This window comes from Miniopterus schreibersii, assembly GCF_964146895.1.
Source record: "Miniopterus schreibersii genome assembly, chromosome: 3".
Taxonomy (NCBI): Eukaryota; Metazoa; Chordata; class Mammalia; order Chiroptera; family Miniopteridae; genus Miniopterus; species Miniopterus schreibersii.
In genome coordinates this window covers 103,658,272-103,684,463 of record NC_138103.1, presented here as the reverse complement: position 1 = coordinate 103,684,463, position 26,192 = coordinate 103,658,272, and the positions used below count along the sequence as shown (strand labels likewise).

At 54.5% G+C, this 26,192-nt stretch overlaps 1 protein-coding gene across 1 annotated transcript in view; it reads left to right on the top strand.

Moving 5' to 3' along the window:
- LOC308554944 (chondroitin sulfate proteoglycan 4-like) overlaps nucleotides 1-26,192 on the top strand; it is a 43,709-nt gene that overhangs the window by 11,754 nt on the left and 5,763 nt on the right. Inside the window, 5 exon segments of the mRNA XM_081132605.1 lie at nucleotides 1,562-2,032; nucleotides 4,657-4,833; nucleotides 9,447-9,645; nucleotides 13,258-13,389; nucleotides 19,289-19,461. Coding sequence (XP_080988731.1) covers nucleotides 1,562-2,032; nucleotides 4,657-4,833; nucleotides 9,447-9,645; nucleotides 13,258-13,389; nucleotides 19,289-19,461 — 1,152 coding nt within the window.

Sequence of the window (26,192 nt, the reverse complement as noted above, 5' to 3'; positions counted from 1 at the left end):
AGAACCGGCCAGGGCGAGGGCCTGACCTTTCTAATTTTTCATAGCAACACTGCCAGCATTTCATGTGCTCGGAGTTGCATTTGTGATGGGGCGAAACAGGGCCTAAAACTTCGAGTAACGTAACACATGGCGAAGGGTTCCTAGACCAGCAGAGGATACGGTGACACGGCGTTTGTCTCCTTAGCTCTGAAGGATGGATAAAGCTGGCCTTGGCCAGCGGGACGCGGGGGTGAGACCGCACCCCAGAGCCACCCGGCCTCCTGGGGCCCCTGCTTGGAGAGTCCAGCAGGCAGGGCCCTGCTGGCCGGAGCGGGCAGAGAGCAAGCTGGTCTTTCAGGGTAACCCATACGGGGTCCGCAAACAACGACTAAACGAGGGCTGGTGACCACCGGCCCAAAGTCCAGGCCGGTGGGAATCTACGCTCGGGGCTGCAGACGAGTGCCCCGGTAACGTCGGGGGAGCGAGCTCAGGTCAGAAGCAGTTTACTGCCTGAGGAGCTTTGACTGACTGAGGGAGCGTCGCTTCCGGATCTTCGGGAGCTCGCGTTCCAGGTTCCGCCACGAGGGGGCGCGTGTGGGCAAGTGGCTGTAAGTCCGTCGCCAGGACAGCCTTGAGGTGGGCTTTGCTGAGTCAGTACATTGAATATACGGAAAATGCTGAGCTAGTTAAAACGGGCAAGAAAAATAAGCTCCAAAGTCTCACAGTCTCAGCGACTCGGCCGCTGCTTCGCCCACCCTCCTTCGTTCTTTCTCTTTATTCCGTTTTCTTTCTCTCCAGCTTTCTGCGTCCCGAGTTCACGGCCCCCGAACGATGCCTTGTCAGCACGTTAGTAGCTATCGAAGTGGTTACTTTTCTTTGCCAGCAGGGCTGGAATTAAAAATATTGGCATTGCCCGGCCAGACGTGGCTCAGCAGTTGAGCATTGACCTAGGATCCAGGCGATCAGGGTTCGATTCCTGGTCAGGGCACTTGCCCGGGTTGCGGGCTGCAGCGGATCAATGACTCTCTCTCATTGATGTTTCTATCTCTCTCTCCCCCTCTCATTTCCTCTCTCTGAAATCAATAAAGATATATTTTAAAAATATATAAAAAAATAAAATAAAATAAATATTGGTATTGCCCTGGCCAGTTTGGCTCAGTGGTTACAGCATTGGCCCGCGGACGGGAGGGTCCCGGGTTCAGTTCCAGCCAAGGGCATGTACCTGGGTTGCAGGTTTGATCCCCGGCCCTGGTCAGGGCGCATGTGGGAGGCAACCAGTCGATGGTCTCTCTCACATCGATGTTTTCTCTGTGTCTCTCCCCCTCCCTTCCACTCTCCCAAAAAAATCAATGGAAAAAACATCTTATGATGAAGATGAACTAAATACATACACACACACACACATATATACATATATGGGCATCGTCACCAGAATAGACCCAGCCTTAAGCTGTGTGTCCCTCCTGATTGTCACTTAAGCCATGTGTGGGCGTTAGTAGAAAAAACTCGGTTAAGGGTCTTGACTCTCACACCTGTGAATGTTTTTCTTTCTGGGTCCGTGTGCTGCGTATGTGAACTCAAGGCTGCGCATGGAGCCGATCTTCCCGCGGAGGCGACGTTGGTCGTCAGAACCCCCCCAGCACACGGCTACCTCCGCAGGTCTTTCCCGGGAGACGGCGGCCGGGCTGCAGAGGAAGAGCTGCCTCTGACTTTCACGCAGCAGGACCTCGATGCCGGCGACATCCACTATGTGCCAACGGCGCCCGGCGGGCAACGGGACCGCTTTGTACTGGGCATGCGGGACGGTTCCCAGGCGGTGGGTGGAGCTGAGGTCCTGGTGGACATTGTCCCCAAGTGGATTCCTCTGGAGGTACAGAATTTCACAGTCCAGGGAGGTGGCTCCAGGGCACTGCTGCGAGACTACCTGAAAATCCCCAGCAAACATTTTGAGGGATTTGACTGCGAATTTGTTCTACACAAACCACCACAACACGGCTACGTTGAGAATTCTCATTTTCCAGGAGTCGGGCTGATGAAATTCACCAGGAAACAGGTAATAGCTCTCAGTTAATGTATTTGAGTATCTTGGATAAGAGAAAAAAATAGCTTTGTTATTTAGACTCATTGGCTCTTGAGAGATGGGGCCTTAGGGGCATCTGATCCGACCAGGAACCCCATGGAGAAGTCCCCTAGCCAGTGCTTCAGTATCTTCAGCGATGGAGAGCTCATGACTTCCTGAGATAGGTCCCTGCAGTTGAAAAAGACTCCAGTCCTGAGGAAGCTCCTTGTGCTGAGCCGAAACCTGCCCCTTAGACACGTCTCCCAGGTCCTGGCTCGGGCAGCCCGCAGAGCGAACTGGGCCTCTTTTTGTGAAAGCTCTTTAAATATTGGAAAGTCAGAGTTACCACATTTTCTTGGACTTTATTCCCTTTGGGTTAAACATCTCTAGTTTCTCCAGCTGTTGCGTATGTGCCCGGGTGTCTGGCCCCTGTGCCGTGCTGGTCGCCAGTCCTGGAGGTCACTGTCACTGACCCTCTTGAAGGTTAACACCCAGGAGTTAAACACAGGCGCCCGCCAGCCACTGGTGGATCTTCTCATTGTCGCCGCCTGGTTTAGGGAGCAGGTGTGGACACAGGGCACGCTCCACACCACACCCTGTGCTCAGCACGGCGCTGTCAGTGGCTCGCGTGGCCCAGCCCTGCCGTCAAGGAGCTGGACCCCACTCCAATCAGCACAAAATGACCCGTCAAGTCTGGGCCGCGGGCAGGTTCTTTGCTTAGGGCTGGAATGGGATTACTGTGAGATTTTGCTTCTTATCGGGAATGAAAGTGATTCCCATTAATTTCTTTGTAAATATTGAAAGGTGGCTGGCAGACCCCCATCACTTCCTCTCTAAGCCCAGCCGAACGAGGCGGGTATGGAGGAGGGACGGTTGGCAGAGGGAGTAACGAGCGACCGGCTCTGCGGGGTGACGCTCGGCGCTCAGTGTGGCTGCGGCTGCTCGGGCAGAGCGGGAGGTGGGGTCAGGGAGGTCGGTGCAGGGGGCCCTCAGCCTCACCTGTGACCCTGAGTGAGAGGGGGAGCATGGGGGGGCGTGGGCCGAGGAGTGGCACAGTGTGCCCCTGAACATGATTGGGGACGGGACCGAATACTTTCTAGTCTTTTAAGATTTTCAACAGGTTTGTTATAACCTTTAATATTAGGTTGCAGATGTTTTGCTAGTGTTAGAAGTCTAGGAATCGGTAAATTCCCTCCAGGCCCTTTAGATTAATACCCATTAAATGGCATGTAACTTGGGGAGGGCAGGTGCCGGTCCACTGGGGAAATGCCGTGTCCCTCCGGGAACGTACTGAGGAGGGGACGTCTACTGAAATGCTATGTCCCGAAAGAATATTAGGAACATATTCCTGATATGTTAACAATCCTGCCCTCCGGCCGGGGCCATCTGCCATGTTTGTTTTCAAGTAGCTGAAAAGAGCACGTTGCGGGGACACGGTCGGCCTGTGATCTGGGTCCCCCAGCCGCGGGACTCCAGAGACGCTCGTGCAGCACCTGGGCGCAGGCGGCACAGCTTTCCCTGGAGACTCTCCCTGAACTTTTCAGCTCTTGTCGGAAACACCTCCGAGAGATTAAAAATCTCTGCTCAGAGGAAGTTCGCCACCGGAATGGGCGAAGTCGAGCTGTTAGAATTTTTGGCTGTGTTTTATCAAAACGAACAGCCCCAGAGGGTTTTGCAGAAGCCCCGCTCCTCCCGTCGGGCGCTGGGAGTTCTCTGCTGCGCTGTGTTTGGGTCACAGCCCCACGGACGCCAAGGGCCCTTCTAGCTTTGAAACTCCCGTCTTAGGTTTTGCTCCTGGGCTCTTCCCTGTTCCATCCGAACCCCAGCAGCAGGAAAGGCATTCCCATCGGATCTGGGGTTACTGCAAATCCAAGAGGACCGAGGGAGTCATTGGATGGAAACTGGGAAGATGGAGCCTATTGGGGGTGAAAGTAAATGTTTGCGTTTGGGCTGTGACAGTGAGGAGATCTTCCCTGGTAGAATAATTAGGCTCCAGTTTATTTCGTCTGTTAAGAGATGCACCAAAAAACAACTGTATTCCGAAGGTGGAGCAGCGGGGTTAGGAGGCAGCGGGTCTCATACAAAGAACCAGGGATTGTTCAAGTCGGGGGAAGACGCCTGGCCCATATGCCTCCAAAGAGAAATCCAATCAGCGGCAGAAGCTTCAGAGCCTAAATCTGACCTTCCGGATTGTTCAACAGGTCCACCCACAGCTCCACGAATCCGTCACTCGGAATAAGCAAGTAGAGTCCCCATTTTAGTGGGTGCCGTCCCATTGGAAGGAAGGCTGGATTCGATCACTTGCCTACGACAGTTTCGTGTTGGAAACAGCCTTGGAACCCCAGCCTTCTGACGACCGTCCAGCGCTCTCTGCACTACCCCACATTGCCCGCTGCTCCGGCCCCCCGTAAACATCTCTGTAAAATCCAGCATGGCTTCGTAACACCTGCGCCATCCTCCCTAATTTCCTTCTGACCATCAGAATTCAAAGTTCATGGGAGGAACGTATGTCTGTTTTAGAGAGATTTAAAAAATTAGGATTTCTTTTATAGCAACTTATTCAAAATTTTAAATCACGTCTCAGTAACTCTTCGGTGATGCTTTTGTGTCGGTAACAGCTGGAAGGTGAGCTGATTTACTACGTCCACGACGACAGCGAGGAGCTCTGTGATCATTTCACCGTCTTTGCAAACAGCTCAGAGCTTGGAAAACAGAGTTTGCCCCAAACTCTTTTTGTGACGGTTGAATCAGTAAATGATGAGGCTCCAGTGATAACAGCCAATAGACTCCTCCAGGTCAGTGCTTCACGTTCTTTGGTTTATTGAGAGAACATTTGGGCTGATACTTGGATTTTCTTTCGTATGATTCCTAATGTAAATAATAAGACACGTGACCCTGTGTGTGTAGGTGACATATTCCCACTGCTTTTAAGTAAGTGACAGTTGTTGCCATGACACTCTGTATTTCTTGAGTGGGTTCCCGCCTTCCTGTATTTTTGAGTGAGTCACGTCTGACTGTGTCTCTGCACCCACACTGTGTCCCCGAGGCCCGGACGTTTCTGGTCAGGACGGGAGGGTGTGTGCAGTTGGGCAGAAAGCCTCCTGCGAGGCCGGTGTGCAGTGGTTAGAGGGTGGTGACCGGCTCCGGGTGAGACTCGGCCCCCACTGCTGGCTGTGTGACCGTGGGCAAGTCCTTTAGCCTTTCCATTGGCTCTGGTCGAGGTGGTGGGAAGTGGAGGCAGGGTCGTGAAGATCCGACGATAACATGAGAGTAAAACCCTCCCTCCTGCCCAAGGGCCTGGGGTCGTGAAAAAGTGAGTGCTGCTCTTGCTCTCATTTTAAAGGAGACAGAATTAAAATTCCAGAGGCCGACTTTGCCCAAAACAACCAAGTTTCACCGTGGCAGAGGCAGGGGGTGGGGGGAAGCAGTTCTAAATATGAATTCACGAGGCCTCTGTGTTATTTCAGCTTCTCCAGAAAAACAGAGCCAGTGGGGCAGGTGTATAAAGACACTGTCTCTGGCTCTTCGAGCAGCATCTTCTTAAGACCTTCAAAGGCCCCCCTGTGAGCACCCACTCTCCTTACCTGTCGTCGGAGCTGGAGGGGGGCAGGAAGGGCCGTGTGCACTTCACCTGGGACTAGGACGTGGGAGTGGAGGGTGGCAGAGCTGATAGCGTCTTGGGCTCTGGGTGGGAGTTCAGAGGCCGGAATCTGGATGCTGACCACTGTCCCCGCATCCCAGACACACTTCTTTCCCTGAAGTACTCTAGACACCACTTCCCTGAGCCACGGGACGTTCGTGGCCCGGAAATCATTTCTGTCCTGGCAAACGGGAGTTGGGAACTGGAGTTAGACCACCTGGGCGAGTCCTCTGCATCCGACTCTGAAATACAGTCCCCCGAGTCCTGTCGTGTTCGCCTGTGACGGGGACGTCCCTGCACACCTGGTCTGCTGGTGTCCACAAGGGGGCTTCATATCCCCAGTTTTCAACTTTTACTTTATTTTTTTTTTAACTTTTACTTTCTATAATACTGTACATTTTGTTTTCTTGTTTTTTGAACCATTTGCTTGTTTCTGATAAGCACTTGTCACCACTAAGGAGAGCTTGGAGAGCTGGGGGCCGCGGAGGGATTGGGGCTGAGAGGTGGGAGTGACTCCGGCCTGGAAGGTCAGGGAGGGAGACTGGATTCGTGAGCGTTTACAGCCCTCACACGGACTCAAAGCTGAGGCCTGGGTGTTTAGACGCTAGGATCACAGCCAGGATGACATCGGATTGTGATTAGGTTTCTAAATCCCGTAAACCTCCTGTGGAAGGTAAAGGTGAATTTAAAATACGTCATTCCAACTAACAGGTATCCATTTTTTCAAATGTTTATTCCTGACACCATGACTTCTCGGGCTTCGGGTCACTACTCTGCAATAGGAATTCAGGTTTGGGGCCTTCGTTTTTGTCTCCCCGCCTGCTTGAAATTTGTATCACCAAAGATGGCACCGAGTCAGGTCTCCCCAGAGCAGCGGGGCTGTTAGCGGCTGAATTTGGTTCAAGTGGACGTGAAGACCTGCGGGTACCGGCCCCTGTTTTGAGCGGCGGGTTTTCGGTTTGTTCTGGAAGATGGTGTATTCCAGGGGGAGGGGGAGGCACGTTTCACAGAAGAGCGACGCGGTGGGAAACCCGCCTCATCCGGCCGTCAGGTGCACGGCCCGGGAAAGCGAGCGCCCGGGAGGCCCGGGGAGGGCGGTGCACTCCCGGATCAGCGGGGGTTCCTCGGGAACGAGCATGAGGTGCTACATGGTGGATTTAGAAATGTAAAAGGAGATTGGGTGGTCTTGGCCGGCCGCTCGGATAGAGCGTCATCCCGTCCGCCAGGGGGCTGTGGGTTCGAGTCCTGGTCGGGCACGTCTGGAGGGCAGCCGATTGCTGTTTCTCTCTCTCTCCTTTCTTCCCTCTAAAATCAATGGAAGCACGTCCTCGGGTGAGGATTTTTTTTTAAAAAGTGAGAAATTAGTATGAGTGGGGCTTGGAATTATTTTTTTTAGCCTCCCCCGAGGATATGTCTTTATGGATTTTTAGAGAGAGAGGGAGAGAAAGAGAGAAACACTGATCTGTTGGGCCCCCGGGGAAGGAACCAGCAGCCTTTCGGTGGACGAGAGGATGCCCCACCCACCACGCCGCCCGGCGGGGGCGCTGGGCATCCTAACAACCCACCTTGCATATCTTATAGAAGCCGGAGCCTTCCCTGAACCTTAGCATTTGAACATTAGATCAGTTAGCACTTCTGGTAGCTATGAAGAAACTGACGTCCTCAGAGTTTAAAGCTGAAAGGTCCTCAGTGGGCGAATCCCAAGTGCCACGGTAGAGGCACATCCTCGACACTAAAAGATCACTAGGCAGCTCAGCCCCTCGCCCCAGAGTGACGGGTTTCCGTGGGTTAAACGAGGTGTGTGGCGCACGTCACAGAGCGGCCCCCACAGTGGTTAGTGTCACTCGCCAAATGACGCTGAAGTGACAGTAGAAGCAATGACATCCTCTTCAGCGCCGACTCGGTCGCGGTGACACCCAGCTGGTGTTTCCTGCGTCTGACTGAGCGCCAGGCGAGGCCGCCCCAGTGCGTCACTCACTATCCAGGACAATCCCATTACTCCCAGTTCACCGGTGAGGACGTCAAGGCACCGAATTAAGGAGCGTGCCCAACGTTACACAGCTAAAGCGTCACCTTGTTTCATAAACAGCCTGTTCTCCTGCGGAAAACACCCTGTAGGCGAGAGATCGGCGGTTACGTCGCTCGTGATTGAATTTTTAAACGAGTCTGACAAGCGCGGAAGACAGGAAGGTTCTAGTCGGAGAGCAGAGGGTGACACAGAGGCCTGGGCAGCTCCCGGTGTTCCCGGGGAGAGACGCTTATCAGTCCAGACGGAAATGCAGACATTCGGCCAGTGCTGAAGTTGCCCGGTTTAACGTTCGTGACGCGGCCTGTGACCCACGGTCCTGGAAACTCAGAGCAGCCCGGTTCCCTCGGATGTGATTTGATGTCCCAGCGAGCATGTTAAAGCCAGCAGGCTCGAAACCAGCGACCTGACGCCCACGCCCCCGCCCGCGGCTCCCGTCACTCCGGCTGCCGGCCCGGCCTTTCCAGCGGCCCAGCCGGCGTTTGGAGCCATGCCCGCCGCCTGCCTCGCCCCACACTCCCCGGGCCGCCTTCTGCACCCGCTCTGCTGGCTTCCCCTCCCGCAACCCCCGGAACCGGCCACTTCTGCGGCTGCGGCAATCCCCGGCCACTGTCTCCTCACCTCCCCCTGGGACGGTTGCTGTGGCCTCCGGCCGGTCACCCCGCTTGCACCCTCCCCTCCCTCGGTCTGTCCCTGCACAGAAGCCAGCGGGTCTGCCCAGCTGGCCCTCACCCTGCCCCACGGCGCCTCCTCGCCGCCCCCGGGGACGCCGGCGTTCTCGCGTGGCCCTCGAGCCCCCGTCACGGCTTCGCTCCCCCTTTTACCTCTGTCACGGGCTTGACCCCCTTCCACTCGGCATCTTGCTTGCCCTGCTGCCCCACCTCGGCCGTTCCCTCTGCCCCGTGCTTTTCCCGCGACCCCCCCGAGGCTCCTCCGCCCCCCGGCCTCCATTTAACTCCCGCTGCGGAGCCTGTCTGACCCTGCGGGTCCCTCGCCCCCTCCTGCTGGGGCGCGCTCCCTGACCTCGGGCCCCTGGTTCACCGGTGCGCTCAGAGTACCTCCTGGGACGCGGCGGGCTCAGCAGACGATGCTAAGGCGCCGGGCAGTGGAAGGAGGCGGGAAGGGCCGCTGGACCACGGTCGGTCGGTCACCCAGAGACAAGCGCGGATGCGCCCTCGGCGCCACCAGCAGGGCCGGAGGAGCCAGGTTTTCGTTTTCGTGCGGGACGGGTGGGGTGACGGAGAATAAAAATGCGCAGAGCGCGTTTCCCCTCAAATATTTAAGCGCTGATGGAATCGCTCGCTTCTTAAAGCAGCGAACAGAAACCCGTAGGTGAACCCGCGAGGCGGGTCTGTGATTTCCCGAGACGCGTGGAGCGTTCCCGGCGCACGCCAGCCGGGCAGACGGGGCCTAGTAACCGTCCGCTTTTATTGCTCTTACACTTTGTATAAATGCGTATGTACTTCAGATAATTAACTTTGGATAAATAACTTCGAATCCTATTTTTATTGAAACCTCTTAGACCTCGTAAGTTAAACAAACACTCCAACATGTCTTGCCTTTCAGCTGGCGTTTCATTAAGAAGCCTGTTTTGCATTAAGAACCCTCGCGCTTCGGAAACCCTGGCGGCTTGCTGTAGGTGCAGGTCTCGTGCGCGGGGCCAGGGTGCCGTCGCCCTGCGGTTTACTGACCCGCGGCGGCCGGAACGGTCCCTGCAGGATCTGCGGCTCTTTCTCTTTAAGGTCTGGGCGAATTCTGTCACCGAGATCACCGGCACCGACCTCCGGGCGGAGGACGGGGACTCGTCCCCGGGGGACCTTGCCTACCGGTCCACTGCACCCAGCAATGGGCACTTGGCTCTCAAGCCCCTTCCCGGTCGCAGCGTCCACAGCTTCACCCAGGCTCAGGTCGACGAGGGACAGCTGCTGTTCGTACACACAGGTGCGTCTCGGGGGCACAGCGCGGGACTGACGTGCGTTTCCACCGGAGGTAACCGGGCAGCGAAGCCTGGCAGCTGCCGGCTGCAGACCACAAGCCGTCTAAAAACTGTTTGGGCTCTGGCCAGTTTGGCTCCGTGACTAGAGCGTCGGTTGGCCCGAGGACTGAGGGGTCCCAGGTTCGATTGCGGCCAAGGAAGGGCACGTAACTCAGCTGCAGGCTCGATCCCGGCCCCGGTCGGGAGGGAGGCAGCCGGTCGATGTTTCTCTCTCCCTCCCTCTCCCTTCCACTCTCTCTGAAAAGCAATGGAAAAAATATCCGCAGGTGAGACTTAAAAACAAAAAGCTGTTGGGACTCCATGATTTTTACAAAGTAACACAGTTCAGTAAGGCCAGTAACGGTCACTCAAGGCCGGTGCTCAGCCGTCCCCTGACCACCCGCTAGCACAGCTTCTCCCCTCTGGTCCCCCGGCCCGCCCCGGCCCAGCGCTGTGTGCAGACCGACTCCTTTGCTTGCTGCCTGTCTTCCCCCTGCAAGAGCAGGACCTTGGTTTTGTTCCCTCTGTAGCCCCAGAACCCAGAACAGTAACTAGAACATAGTAGGTGCTTAATAAAGATTTATCAAAAGAATGAAATAAATCAAATACCCACCAGGTGGCAGTGCTAAGGGTACATTAGTGAACAAAACAAATATTTGTTTTACGAGTGAACGTGAACGAATGAATGAATGACTGCACAGCGAGTGTAATTCTCAGGGACCCTGGTATTAAAACGCTTTCTCTTCTTACGTCTGTTCATCAACGAATCAAACAGCCGCTGTGAACCCGCAGGAGCGGCCCCGCCTGGCTTGGTTTCCAGGCTGCCGGTGTCCGCCCGAGAGGGGAGACAGCCCTTCCCAGCCGGCGGGAGGAAGGGGAAGGGAGCGTGGCCCGGGCGCAGGATGGGAGAGCGAAACTCCCGCCTTCTCTGATATCCTCAAGTACCTTTTCCAAAATGTAGTAAATGCAGATAAAACCTCTCCTAAACGCCAACGCAGTAATTTCCTGGTTATCTTTGCAGCTAATGCAAGAAATCCCCCAGTAACCCGAGTGTAATTTACTGCATGGATGCCCCCAGCTAGTCCTCCCAGACCGTGGCCTCGGGACCTGTGGGGTCAGTGCTGTTGCAGCCAGATCCTGAGTCTCCCCACAAGTGTGAGAAGCATTGTTTCTAGATCAAGTGACCTTCCCCACACATGTGTGCGTCTGTTTCTTAACTGTGTGCAGATGTGCTGATTAATTAAATACAATCCACTTTAAACAGCACCCAACAGATGGGGGTTTCTGCCTTTTTGTGTGGTTTTGATTAGTTAGATACTAAAAATCCACGTACTATTAGGTGAGGGCCTAGGAAGTTTCTCGTTTTCATGGAAGGACATCGTATTTTCAGATAGAATGCTCTAGAGACTTGCACGGGGGACGTTTGGAATTTCTGAAATGATGCCGTTCACCGTGGGAAGGGACTGCTGACTCGGTGGCCATGCTGGACACCACGAAGGTGCAGGCCCACGGTCCACGGCCCATTTAATCTAATCTGCAGGAGTCCTCTGCGCCACGGGGAGTCATGACCCCATTTTTACAGATGAAGAAACTGAGGCTCAGAAAGACGTAAGTGGATGCGATCCCGACACTGGGCTTTCTCCACTGACTGCCGCCCGCTGATGGGCAGGGCAGGCTGAGGAGCTGAAGTCGTCGTTTGGGATGAGAGAGTCAAATAAACACGAGGCCCCTGGATGGCTTTACTTGTCAACCACCAGGTCAATTCTTGCTCTTGTCGAGTAGAAAAATAATTCTCTGGAAAAAGCAGGAAGGAGGGTAGAGGGCAGGTCCTTCGAGAGCCGACCCATCACTCGCTGTAAGTGGACGGGAGGCCGAGCCCAGCTGCTCCTCTCGCCCTCGTCTGGCCATCGGCAGCCCCGGACAAAGGCTCGGGCTTAATTAGCCCCCTTAGCATTTTATATTAGCAAAGTGCTCTGCCGTTAATCTAATCCTAGTCCACGGAACAACCGAAGTGGGTGGATCACGCTGAGACGGGAGAGGCTGAGTGGTTTAAGGCCGTCCTTCTGGAAGGGCTGTCAGGAAAATCTGGTTTTCAGTAGAAAATCCACAGGTCCCCCGCCTTTCCCGCCGCTGGTCGTAGTTAGTGGGGTTGTCAGGGCCTTCCCAGGACTGTCCTGGGATTTGTTTTGACGGAATTCCTTTTGATTCCAGTATCATTTTGTCTCCGGATGCATGAAGTGTTCACGGTGCCTCATGGCCGAAGGCATCCTCTCCCTCCTGTCATGTTTCACGAAACACAACTTTCCAAGCGCTGTTTCCAGTGAAAACAAGCAAGCGAGCAGACGGCGCTGGCGTGGGCCCGGGTCTAATTAGGCAGGCGCAGAACCCCCCGCCTTCTGGACGCTGGCTCGCGCGGTGGGAAGTTCTGAGCCCTGCGGCCTCTGGGGGAGGAAGGAGACCTCTCTGGGCTGGAAGAGGCTGTGAGCCCCCGGCCAGCCTTTATGAAACCGCGTTACGCAGGGGGTCTGAACGCTTCCCACACGTCCCCGAGGGCAACAAGGGGACGTTCTACCTGTCACATGGCGCAGAGACCGGACGGCCTGCACATTTGCTGCTGGGTGGACGTTTTCATGGGGGTTGGGCACGTGACCGTCGGGTCGTCTGCAGTGGACCTTCTGTGCCCTGCGAGCCGACTGGTAAAGCAGCCCTGGAACTGGATCGATAGGGGCCATTTCTGTGTCTGCTCCGCTCATACGTTAATTTACACCTTTCCCGACACCACCGGTCCCTTGACAGAAGTGTGGGCGTGGAATTCTCTTCTTGCGGGAATTTAACCAAAGCGGGCCTGGATCCTTCCCCATTAGCGCCCGCCAGCCAGTCTGAGGTAGATGGATGAATAATTAGGCCTTATGGGGGGAGGGTCTCAGTGTTATTTACTTCCCCCTAGTTCTGATTTTCAGTATGACCAAGTGAGTGTAACCAACATTTCAGAAGTTGCTGGTGTGTGAGTGTGTGTGTGTTTTTCGTGCCTTACTTTTACTGGGTATAAATGATTCCAAATAATAAAATGCAGGAAATAGTCATTAAAATTAAAAGTAAGTTTTTGGAGGTACCATCTTTGGTTTTGTTTTTTTTTAAAATATATCTTTATTGATTTCAGAGAGAGGAAGGGAGAGGGGGAGAGAGAAACATCAATGATGAGAGAGTCACTGATCGGCTGCCTCCTGCACGCCCCCGACTGGGGATCGAGCCAGCAACCCAGGCCTGTGCCCTGACCGGGATCGAACCCCGATCGCCTGGATCCTGGGTCGATGCTGAACCGCTGAGCCAGCCCGGCCGGGCCCATCTTTGCTCTCTTTCACTATGTCACGGGAGGGGAGGGGGACTGTGCATTTCAGACCTTTATCGATGCTCCTTTAACTCGGTGCTTGGCGATGTTTGCCTGGGAGAGCTCTGGCTGTGTCACCCTCTCCCGCTAAAGGGGCTGCTTTGCAGGGGCGTCGGGCGGGAGGGAGGGTGACAGTGGTGACTTCTGCAGAACAGCCAATCTGACTAGCGTGTAATTTCCTTTTTCGAAGGAGCGATGTCGGGAGGCTTCAGTTTTCAGGTCACTGATGGTTTGCACTTCACGCCACGACAGACTTTCCACATCACAGCTCGAGCGCTGACCCTCAGCCTAGAAGTGAACAGAGGCCTGAGCATCTTCCCAGGTGAGAGTCTGACTTGAGGGTTTGGGTTTAAGTGTTTCTCAGTGTATGTAGGAGGTTCTGCCTTCCTGGTGTAGAGCACGGTGCAGACCATGCAGGGACAGCAACAGCCGTTATAAAATCCCAGGAAGACTTCTCTTTTCGCAGGAATTCAGCAAAGGCAAGGCTGGGTCGTTCCAGTGCCCCCTCCCCACTGTTCCTCTGCAGAGGGAGGGGTGGTCGAGCCGGTGGCCGGAGGAACCACTGACGCCCCGTCTTTGCGGGCCCCGCACCCTTCCTCCTCTGTCCTTAATGCCCTCAGAGCGAGGGGAGCCGCTAGGTCTCGGAGTTTTCTCTTCTCCCCCCCATAGAAAAGCCCTGTGCTTGTAGAGACTGTCCTTGCTCCAGGGCCCTGCGGCCCCCGCACTGCTGTTTGCAGGAGCCTCAGCCTGGCCGAGGGGGACGGATCCGAGGAAGCAGCTCTGGCTCAGAATCCTCGCCACGGGGACAGGAAAGGATTTACCCAGCAGCAGGGTGTGTAACAAAAAACGAGAGAAGAAATTTACACTTGCGCTGAGGTAGACAGCACAGAAAACGACTTATTTTACGGTTAAAAAAATAGCAAAGCCCTGTGCGTTATGACCTCTTCATTGGTACATGTCACCAGTAAAATATAGACAACACAGGAATCACTTTATTTATTACGGTTTCTGCAGCCCACGGTTCTCAACCCCTGGGAAGCTTTTAAAATACCGGCGCCTGGGCCTCCCCTGGCGCCAGCTAAGTGTCGGTCTCTGGGGTGGGGCCTGACCATTTTTTTTTTTTAAGCCCCAGGGTGCTCTCAAGTGCAGCCGTGGGGCTGGGCACTGGGCTGGTCCCTGAATTCTCACCTTGTGTGCGGCGGGTGATAAACTCACAGGAAGCCAGCAGCTGCGGCGCAGAGAGGTGACGGGACCTGGCTGTGACCCGTCATCGGTGGGCACGGCTCCCACGCTCCCACAGTGCACTCGGGGAAAGCCACCCTCGGTAACTTCAAAAACAAGCTAAAGAATTAACAAATTTTAGGAGAAATTTTGAGTTGCCTTAAGCCTGAGAGCTCATGAGCAGAAACCGTATCGAAACCCAGTTAAAAATTTATTAACCCGGATTCGTTCACTGTAAGCCATTTTTGTGGCCATAATTTTTCTCTGAGAACCAGCGTGGTGCCTCTCCCGACTTTTCTAGGCGATGGGGGTGCCATTAACCGTTTGCAAAAATAAGCAAAGGAACTACTGCACCCTGGTAATTTGCAAAGATACAGTAATCCATAAAAATCACGTTGTAACCCAGGGAAACTCTGGTTGCTGCAGAAGATAAAATCCCTCTCACGTGCTCCGGCTACACTCTGGGCTGGTCACTGAAGACAGTGGCGTTGGACTAAAGGGGTCTCGTAGGCACCAGAGCCTAAAAGTTCGAGGTTTCTGGTGCCTGTTTTGCAGAATAATAGTTTAGCAAGAAACGTATATGAAAGTGGTCCAAATTCCCTGGCCGCCTGTGTGGAACTAAACAAAACACATAGTTTTCATAGCCCCCTGTCCAGTAAGCGGACGGAGGCCCGAGTGATGGACTCCTTTCCTTCCGACGCGCCCCACACCTGTGCTGGCGCCCCCCTGGGCCCAGGGGCCCCCAGGAGCTGGCCCGTTATTCTCGAGTCCCAGTGAGCGCCCCCAGCCCGCCAGCTCCGTCGCCCTTGGTTTCTGCGCCGGCCCCGGTCCCCCGGCCGGTGGGAAGGAAGGTGGGTTTCCGTGCCCTTTTCCATTACGTGGCTCCTGCGTTTGGTCAGGTCTCAGCGGGGGTGGGTGTGGACGGGAGAACCGGAGTCACAGGTTTTAGACCCCATGAGTCACTGGTGCGGCGGTTCCTGGTGTTTTTCCTGCCCTAACACCCCCGAGCAGCAGGGCCCAGTCTGTCCCGAGTCGGAATCCCCGGTGAGGGTGTGGATCTGAGGACCCCATCTCCCAGGCCCCTCTCCGGGGACCAGTGGGCCTCCCCAGCCCGTTCTGCAGCAGCCACCTGACATATTGGCCCGGCCACTCCTCTTCCCTCCTGACCGCCCCCTGCTGCGTCAGGTCCAGGTGGGAGCAGGCCCCGTAGCCTGCCGTCCTCGTTGGCCGGCCCGCCCCGTGGCTGAGGGGGAAGGGAGGCCCACGGTGTCCCACCTCCGGTGTGACGCTGGGTGTCAGCTCTCAGCGGCTGCTGCTCTAGTCAGACTTGGGTTGACCTAAATGTCCTGAAGTATCAGGGGAGATCTACTCCTTTTTATAATAGAAAATCTGTTCTCGTTACGGAACGGACATTCAGATACTACCGAGACCTGTGTTTTTATAGTGCTTTAAGTTTTCTAGCTGCTGTTTTGGGTTGTCTTGCGGATATAAATGAAAGAATGTTTATAAGAGCAAGTTTTCATCATCCCCATTTGGCAGATAACAAACACGGAGGCTTGGGAAGCTCGAAGTCACGTAATTAATAGGAGCCGTAAGCCCCAAGACCGAGCTCGTGCCAACTCTGACCCCAAACCCCGCGCTCGGATCCCAGGTCCTCCCGCCCGGTCCGAGGGCCTGCGCGGGGCTGCCTGTCTCACGGTGTCCCTGCCCGGGACCGGGGCGTCCTGCCGGCGGCTCCTTCTGTCTTCTCAAAGTTATTGATGGATCCGTGGACCCGCCAGGAAAACATGCAGAGCCACTTAACAAGCAGCAGCGGTGTGTAGACACTGTGTGTGCTTTACGTCCTGGGTTAGAGAAATTTTGCGACCGGCCTTCGTCAATGTTTTATTTTTCCTCCCGCCCATCTCGTACCAGGTGGACTTTCTCTGCCAGCGGCCAACTTTGCTGGTTCCCCTCCTTCGCTTACACAGTCTTAACAAGGGGCCCGGGCTGGAGGCCTGCGAGAATTTGTAGGATGAGCCAGAATAACTGGAAGGCCCTGGCTGGTGTCTCTCAGTGGTTAAAGCATCCGCCCACGCACTGAAGGGTCTCGGGTTCGATTCCCAGTCAAGGACACGTACGTGGGCTGCAGGTTGGATCCCTGCCCCAGTCGGGGTACGTGCGGGAGGCAGCCAGTCAGTATGTCTCTCCCACATCGATGTTTCTGTCCCTCTCCCTCCCACACAGACTCCCTCCCGCCCTCCCAATCTCTGTAAAAAAAAATCAATGGAAAAAATATCCTTGGGTGAAGATTAACAAAAGCAAACAAACAAAATAACAATTGTGAGAATACTTCATGGTGAATGTTTTAAGGTGAACTACAGCTCCCACGCCCTCCAAATGTGAAAGTCACTCTTTATAACTCAGTTATTTTAGAGTAGGAAGGACTGCGGTTCCAAATGAGCTTCTCTGTGTGTAAACTAAGAAAAAAATCTACTCAATGTACATTTTCATTGTCATTTTGTATTTATATAAACATGAACACATGCACGTGCACATATACATGCATATATATTTACGTGTGTATATATATATATATAAATGCATGTACTATTTCTTTCTGTAAAATACATTCCACAGAAAGGAGTTTTGTAGCCAGTCTTTCACCTTGAATGCGACCATTGAATGGTTTGTTTGTTTATCTTTAGTGGTGGCGAGCTGGAACATGCTGTGGCCTCGGGACCTGGTTTTCCTCTGTATCCAGATCGTACTTGGCTCTTTTACAGAGAACCAGGGAGCGGCTGACCTTGAGAGCTGTCAGACCGGCCCGAGTGTGAGCTTACAGGGACCCAGAGTGCAGGGTATTGCTGGCTAATTGTGTGACCTCAGTGCCCTTGGGGTTCGGTTATAGTGCAGCAGGAATCACGTCTCACCAGTGGGCCATCTGTCCCCACGGTGGGAGTCACAGTGAGAAGAAAGCAGGAGGAGGTCACAGCGTGCTGTGGACGGGTTTAGAGCAGAGGTTTGTGAAACCCTTTGGTCGGCTAGTCCTGAAACACTGACTTGAATGTTGTGCGAGTGAGTGGGGGGTAACTGAGAGCTCAAGGAAGAGATTGTCAGTCCTCCAGGAGCCAGGAAAGGCCCGCTGTTGGGGAAAATAAGAGACACACACTCGAGCACAGTAATCCAGCAAAACACATTAGGCTGTTTCTGGCGAGTGGTTCCGATTGGGTGAGCGACGCGAGTTCAGGGGACAGAAATTTCCCAGAGGGCAGGGGGCAGGGAGAGCCTGTTGGCCAGACAGGCCTGGGGCTGCCCCGTAGAGCCAGCAGCACCCCGATGGGGGCCGCGGAGGGGGCGGGACCCCGGGAGTAGCGGGACTGCAGCAGCGAGGCCCAGGGGAGGGCGGGGTGCTCGGGAGGCGAGGAATCTGTGGGAATTGTTGAACGATTCGTTGCATTATTTCCTAACTCAAACTCATCTCAGTGCTGAGCTCCGGGTGGTATGGGGTAGGCCACACGGCGTCACCTTCAGAAGCCTCTCGGAGTCAGGGAGGCGTGTGCTTGGCCGTTGGGCATGTGGCTCAGCCCCTCCAAGCTTCCCCATCCTTCCTCGTGGTATTGAAACAGATACCTGCTTGCATGTCTGGTAGGCCCTTTGTCCGTTTTTAAATTGAGTTGTAGGCGTTCCGGGTGGACTTCGGTTGGTAACCTCTTACCAGGTATGTGGTTGGCAGATATCTCCTGTTCCACAGGCTTTGTCACGTTGGCGATGGTTCCTTTCTCTGAGCAGAGCTTTTGAGTCTGATGTGGTCCCACTTGTTTATTTTGCTTTGTTGTCAGGGCCTCCGAATCGAGGGCCCAGAACAATCCACGCCTGGGTGGAAACCGTCCAGACCCCGGCCGGCCTCCCCTTTCATTCATTGTAGTCAGGGTCCTGCCTGTGAGAGCCGCGCGGGTTTAACACGACAATTAGTGGTCCTCACTCGCTAAGGCTCAGCGCCTGAGCAAGGACAGCGGAGTGGACGTCGTTCAGGGGGCTGAGTGATGACTGGGCAGTTCACGCAAAGTCGTAAATAGTTTATAAAGCGCCTTCCCCGGACTTCCCTGTGCAAGGCCCACGCTGAGCCCGTTAGCATGAGCTGAGCCAGAGAGAGCAGGTGAGACTCCGGGCGGGTGACTGTCAGCCTCTGCCTCACCTGCCCTCTGAGGTCGGGGATATTCCCTAAATCAAGCAAGGGAAAGAGATGTGTACCCCAACCCTGTGCTCCTCCGACTGTGGGCCACAGACCTGGTAAGAATGAAAGTGAGAAGAAACATTTGGAAATTTTATATCCATCTGACATTGCTGTGACATTTTATTGCATCTTATGAAATTCTCGGTTCACAGAGGGTCAGGAGGGGAAACGCTGATCCTTCACGCAGACCCTGCCCTCGCCGAGCATCCCCAGGCCGCTCTGGCCTTTGGTTGCCGACAAGGTCACATGGCACACGACCCGCACGTCACTGGTTCTTCCCCTTGGCATTCACATGGGCCTGGCCCTCCCACAGTATCTGTGTGTCCTGCACGCCTGGGGTCCTCTGGAGACGTCTCGTGTTGGTTCAAGAGCCAACCTCTCCCCCTAGGTGGACACCCCACTGAGTACCTGCAGCCACCATCAGCCAGGATGCCTCTGTCCCCAGGGAGGGCGCTGTCTCCGTTCTCAGCACACACAGCGGTCTCCCCTTCCCGTGCTGGAAGCCCAGCGGGTGCCCCCACCCGGCATTGCTTCTTTCCCTAGGGGCCAGTTAGACACGGCTGGGCAGGCCCAAGGAGCCACGTCCTATAAGTTTCCTCCTTGCTCTCTGGCTCCAGAGCAAATCACGCCCCTGAAGAGCCCCTCACGGCCCGGGTTGAAGCCAGAGCGAGCTGGGGCCCCACGCAGAGCCACATTTTCCAGTTTCCCGGGGTCTGCCCAGGTCGCCTGGTTGACCGGCAGCCTTCGTGTGCTTTATAACATGCATGTCTGACTCCTCACGTAGGTTCCACGAGGCCCCTCTCCTCTGACCACCTGAGAGCCGTGACCAACGACGTGGATGGCGCAGGCAACAGGACCATCACCTTCACGGTGGTGAGTCCCCCGAGGCTCGGGAGGCTGGTGCGAGCGCGTCCCGACCGCAGCGCCGAGGCTGTCTCCGAGTTTACGCAGGACCTGGTAAGTCCCGAGTCTGTCCGTCTGTCGTTCTGTCCGTGCGGCTGGGCAGGGCCGAGCATCCCTTCGTCTTGTGAGGCCAAGAGAACGTGCCCTTTGCCCGGGCAACCCTCATCTCCTCGCGCCGGCGGCAGAACCGGACGTGGTGAGCACGCCTGAGGCTCCGTTGCCAGGAAACAAGCGAATTCAAGCTCTGTGTCTGATAAATACCAGGGCCCTTCTGTCACTGGGGACTGAACTGAAGGAGCGGGGCAGAGGTGCAGGAGCCAGTCCGCAGGAGATGTGTGTGGACATTACTGTTAAGGTGCAATGTTACATTGTATACGTTACTTCGTCGTTAGAGTTACATGTATCTATTTATGTAAGTGTGTGTGTTGAACCTGCACTCAGGGTCCGCTGGTGCTTTACCAACCACTGCAAACCTTTTTATTTAACGGGTAAGCCTTCAAACCTTTTCACTTTTTTCCTTTTGCACCCCAGGAACCCGACCGACTGGACCTATTTGCGTACATGTGTTTTCATTTTCCAAACGTCTGCATTTCCAAAAGCCTTCTTGACTAGAACTCTCTCTTGTTGGCCAGTCGGCTTCTTCTTTTATTCTCGGGCAGCGTGGACAGGATCCGAGGCTGTCGGTTTACGTGACTAAGGAACGAAAATTCCTAAGTCAGGTTTAGGGGAAATAGCACGAGGGACGGATGTCTGCCGTCAGCCTGGAGCCGTGTGCCCCCAGCGCGGTTGGCGGAATCGCACGTGGCTTTGGCTCTGCCGTCGCCTTCGCCTGGGACGCGCGGGGGGAGCGGGCGGCGAGGCTTGCGCGGCGGGGGACGCGGCGGCGCTGCAGCTCACGCGTCTGGCGGGGAGCGGGGCTGGGCTGAGAACCGCATCCTACGAGGAGCTCGACGGATCCGAAGGCGTCCAGACCTGCCCGGGGCGGCTTTCCGGTGTGCGTTTTTTTCCAAGTGTGAAAATAACACGATTATTGTAAAATAAAATTAGAAAACACGAAAGCATTAAATTTATATTGAGAACGAGGAGGGCGTTCTCAGTAGGCTCAGTGCAGCCGGTGGGAAATGAAGGCTCAGGTGGGAAATGAAGGCTCAGGTGGGAAATGAAGGCTCAGGTGGGAAATGAAGGCACGCGCTGTGGATAGCTGCATGAAGATGCACGTTCTGTGTGTGCATGGCGTGGGGAGGGGACTGATTACTCACCTCCCAGACGTCCCGGCCCAGATCCCACCCTTTCCACGTGCAGATGGGATGTGGTCTTTCCCTGGAGCAGGTGGTGTTACGGCCTCTGCCAGAGAGGACCCGGTCGTCTCGGCCTTTGTAGGACGCTCAGGTTGCTTCCCGGCAGCTCCGGAAGGTTCTGGAAGAACAGGAAAGGGTGGGACCGGTTCTGGAAGTCGCGGAGGTGATCCAAACCTCCTCTCTGAAATTACCGAACGAAGACACGTCCGGGGCACCTACCATGTGCTTTGATTAGCCCTGGTCAGTCTGGCTGGTAGAGAGAGAGTGAGAACTCGGGAAACCATCTCCACTGTAAAACGAGGTCACGACCACTCAGCCACGTTCCCGTAATCAGGTGGCTGTGATGCTCTTTGGCTTCCTAGACCCAAGTTTGAGAATTTCAAGAGTCAGTTCCAGCCCGGCCGGCATGGCTCAGTGGTTGAGCATTGACCTGTGAACCAGGAGGTCAAGGTTTGATTCCAGGTCAGGGCACGTGCCGGGGTTTCGGGCTCAGTTCCCAGCAGGGGGCGCGCAGGAGGCAGATGGTCAGTGAGTGTCTCATCATTGATGTTTCTATCTTTCCCTCTCCCTTCCTTTCTCTGAAATCAACAAAAACACACACGCATATATATATATATATACACACACACGTGTATATATATATATATATATACACGTGTGTGTGCATATGTATATATATATTTATATATACGTATATAAAAGAGCTCCAGCCAACAACCTGTTGAGCGTCCAGCGGGGGAGACCTTCGGGGCGCTGATGGTGGAGCCCTCTCTCAACCTTGACCTTAAAGGACCAAATTGTCCCCAGGGCTCTGCCACCCCATCTGGGGGAGGAAAAGCCACTGTATCTTCTGCCCATAAACCCCACACCCTCTCTTGCTTTTGACGGGTAGATAAAAATGACCATTCAGACCAGGGGCTCTGTGTGGACAGAGCTTACGAAGGAAATCTAGACACCGTCCGTCACGCTGAATATCCTACTTTGGCAAAATAATTGTGGGGGGAACGTCTGCTACAGCTCAAGATATTTTCTCATCCCAGAATAAATCCACTGTTATTTAAGCCACAGCATGCCAACCTACCAGGATAAACAAGCACCATTCTTATTTTTCACCCATCATATTACATCTGCCTGCGAAACGTCAAGAACTTGTGCCGAAAATCTTCTGGCCTGAGGAGCTGAACGTGCACAGAAGAGGGGACTCGTCCATTGTGCTTTAAAATGGGGCAAAAGCCCTTCACACTCGCAGGGGAGTGTTCACCCCAGAGGCCGCCTGGCGAGTCAGCATCGCGCCCCAGGCAGCAGAATCCCTTCCGAGCAGAGCAGGCGGCCGCTGGAGTGACTGAGCCCGGCCGTGGGACAGTCGGCGGGATCACAGCGCAGGGCTCTGGCCCGAGGTCCACGTGCGCCGCGTTCTCCTTTCCCGCGAAGCCGCTCATGCCGCCCGGCCTCTGCGCTGCGGATGGAAGGCAGACCCCCCGCAGGCCGCGTGCAGGAAACCGCGCCGTGGACCCGGGGTATGGGTCCCGTCTCATCTCTCCCCCGGAACCGGGATCGGTGGCTTAGGATGACGTGTTCTGAGAAACTGTGAGCACATTTCCCACAGGGTAGAAGTTAAGTTATTATAGCTTAGTGGCGAGCACACGGGCATCGTGAACGGTGTCCCTTAGTTCCCTAAGCAAGAAAAGGTGAGTGTCTTGGCGCCAGGGACCACCCCCGCCACCCAGCCGCACCCACGTTCCCTGGGCCTCCTCAGGAGCCAGCCCAAAGGCAGGGAGACTTGGTTGCCATTCGGACATTTCCCGCCGGTTTTTGGTTTTGGCAGTTCGGGTTTTGCCGTCACTGAGTTATGTGCAGGTGTAACCTCCACGGGTAGGAACGACTGTGTTAGGTTGTTGCTTAGTCAACACAACATGGTTCACACGGGCCATCGGCCGATGGGCCCCTGGCCCGATGGCTTTGAATTACCAGCAAGGTTTAGTTCTCTCAGAACTACTGGCTCTTTCTTTGAAAAAGCAGTTGGGCCAATTCCCGTTCAGTGGGAGCGGCTGACGTTCTCTCCTAATAGTTTCCTCTGGCGGCTGAATCACCGCAGACTCGGTGACGTAAAGCAGCAGCAGTGCCCTCTCCCAGCTCCGAGGCCAGCGGCCGGCACTGATCTCACTGGGCGAAGTCAGGGGGCGGCGGGCCCTGCTCGCGCGGGGGGCACCGGGGAGAATTCCCGCCTCGCCTCGCCCGGCTCTGCTAGCCGCCGGCGGGCCCTGGCTTGTGGCCGCGTCGCTCCAGTCTCTGCCCCACGGCCACTCCGCCTCCTCTCCTGTCTGCGTCGGATGTCCCCCTGTCCCGCCTCGGTAAGGATGCCTACGGCTGCAGCTACGCCCCACCCGGCGGGTCAAGGACAGTCTTCCCATGTCAGGCTCCTTAATCACATCTAGAAAACCTTTGCCATGCAAGGTAACGTTCACAGGTTCAAGGCATTAAGACCTGACACCTCCGGGGGCGTTTTCAGCCTGCTGCGCTCATATAGAACAGAAGCAGGGGGCCCCATCCTGCCTCCCCTGCGTCCCAGTGAATCGCTTTTGACGTAATCGCTTTTGGTAGTTTCATTAAAAGTCTACATTCTTGTAGCGGCGTAAGGCCCATGAGAATCTGTGTTTACATCTAGGTGAATGTGCCCTTGGGCCTTTCTGCTAAGGAGGCCTATGGAGGAACAGATTGCTAGGCCCCTTTGTTGCGGTGTTTTCATGCGGAGTCTGACCCGTCAAGGAGGGGCACGAGTCACTACCTCTTGGGTAATTATTTGGACCTGGTTTTCCGCTGCTCATTCCCAGCCGGAGGTTTTACTGTTTAGGAACTCGGGTTTCCTAAAATAGCTCTTCTGTCCCTTCCCATTGAGGGAAATCACTCCTGGGACTTAGCCCAGCCCCACTTCACTTAGTCTGATACCTGCAACCCCTAAGCTGTGGCCCCAGACCTCTGACCTCTTCTGGGAACCCTGACCCGTCTGTGCCTGGCTGCCCTCTGCCTGGGGGCGCCGGTCACGGTGGAAATAAGAAAGGGCACAGGGGGAAGAGTCTTTCACCCGAGCCCATCCTCAGGAGCCCAGGAGCTTGTTGTCTTGTGAATCTTGGCTTTTAGAACTTCTGGGTAAACCCACCTGGAACCTCAGACCTCACCCTTTGAAATGTGTGGCTTCCTGTCATCTCCTTTCCCCAGGAATATCTGCCTAAGGTAGAGCTTTTTGTGGGGGTTTCTTGGGGGGGCTGGTTCTCTTTCCCTTTCTCCTCTGGCCAGCCGTTGTCCTGTCCAGAGACTGGGAGCTTCAGCAAAGCGGCCACATTGCAGAGAACTGAGCGTGTGGGCTCGTGTCTCCCTCTCTCTCTCCCCTGCTCCCAGCTGACCCAAAGATAATTTGGTTGCTGCCTTTTCCACTGGGAGTCTCAAAGCTGTGATTGACTTTGAGGCCTCACTGTGGGAACGATCAGCGTGAAGGCCTCCTGCTCTGTCTTATCAGGACCATAGGGAGCTATGTTTAGAAGGGCCCTCAGAACGAAGATATTCTCTAGAACATTCCGGCCCTGCCCTTCACCAACTTTGACAATTTTATTCTCAGAACACTCAGTCCTGTCCACGTGTACTTTTGTGATCTACGGAATGTCCACATGATTTTAGGAAAAAAACATCAGATTCCACGCCGTGGTCGACACTACCAGGCATGGTGTCTCGGACCTCCAGCTTCACCCCTGGCCCCATCCAAGGGCACGACAGTGACACTCAGCTTTCTGCCTCCAGGTTAAAAAAAAACTTAATGTTGCCCTGGCCGGTGTGGCTCAGTTGGTTGGAGCGTCATCTGTGCACCGAGAGGCTGCCGGTTCGATTGCAGATCAGGGCACATGCCCAGGTTGCAGGGTCAATCCCCAGTAGGGGGCACACAAGAGGCAGCCGATGAAGCTTCTCATCGATGTTTCTCTCTCCCTCTCCTTTCCCCTCCCTCTAAAAATCAATAGAAACATATATTTAAAAATTGTTTTAAAGCTTAGTCGTAAAAATAAAAGTTATTTACATGGGGCTCAGAAAGGAATTTCTCTCCACTTGGAGCTCGGTGGAAACTCCTTTCCCCTCAGTCCTACCCCCCACGCCTGTGTTATGAGAAAGTCTGCCTGATCGGCAGTGGCAGTAATCAGTAATAGGAAGGCCTGGAGACAGTCTTTCTCCAGCTTGCCATTTGTAGTAAACACTGTCCATGCAGTGGCTGTGTCCTAGCCAGTCCAGACCACAGATGGCATTTGTCTGCCCCGGTCACCCCTACCTTACTTTCTACACTGCTGGACTCCTTGGGGTGGAGAGCACATCTTGTGACTTTCTCAGTTGCCTAGAATCTCACTGAGCTCTCCACACTGTAGGCTCCGTGTTGTAGGACAAGCAGGAATGCTGGGGCCCCATGGGACTCGATTAGAAACTTGGCTCTCCCACTTGTTGGCTATAGGTGAATTATTTAAATTTTCTGAGTCTCAGTTGTTTTGTTAAATCTGTCAGATGAGTATAACAACCCCCTCCCCCCAAAAAAACCGAAAATTAAATAAACTGAGCTACGTAATGCACCTGACAGAGTCCCTGGCACATATTCAGGACTCAATAAAAGTTAGTTACTATGTGTTTTAGCTAAATACATGGGTAAGACATGTCTTGGATGCCCTGTTTTTACTGCTTCATGATGTAAATATATACATTATAATTAAATTTTGTAAAGCACTTTTAAAGTAGTTTATTTGTTCGTTAAACAGATATTTATTGAAATGCCAAGTACAGAGTGGTGAACTAATACTTATTTACAAAGCAGCTAGAAGTAAATTCCTAGGCTATGGGCCCAGATTCCAGCCTACACATTCCTTTGTTTTTATGGAAAAGATTTATTTAATTAGGCATGGTGTAGAACTTTCTGATTGCCTAATGTTCTCAAAAAATGATTCACTATAAAAAAATGAGTAGCCTCATGTCTTGACCAGACCCCCTGCTGTCCCAGTAAGGAGCCGGTCAGTGAGGACCTGGGTGCTTGCTTGAAAGACCTAGAAATACTCAGCGCCTGCCATTCTGAACACTGATGCGGCAAGAGGCCATCTCGGTCAAGCGCGCGTCTGCCTGAGGTGCCGTTCTGTGTTTTAGTGCAGCAGTGGAGGCTCGGGGAGGTTGAGTGACCTGCGTAAAAGCCACAGTGCTAAGGGTGGGCAGCATCCAATTTGAATTCGGGTCTGGTCAGTTCAAGGCTCCAATTCTGCTGCAGCCCTGGGTTCCCATCTTCACATTAATATGTGTCCTCTTATCCCATGGAGAAAGGAGAGTAGAAATTCAGGCAGATGGAGCCAAGGAGGCTCCAACGAAGAGCTTTGGGAGAAAGAGCTCTGTCTACCAGCCCGAGGCCTGGCCTCCGGTCCCAGATTTGCTACCAGCTAGCCCTGTGACCGGGGGGAGGGAGAGGATTCCCTAATT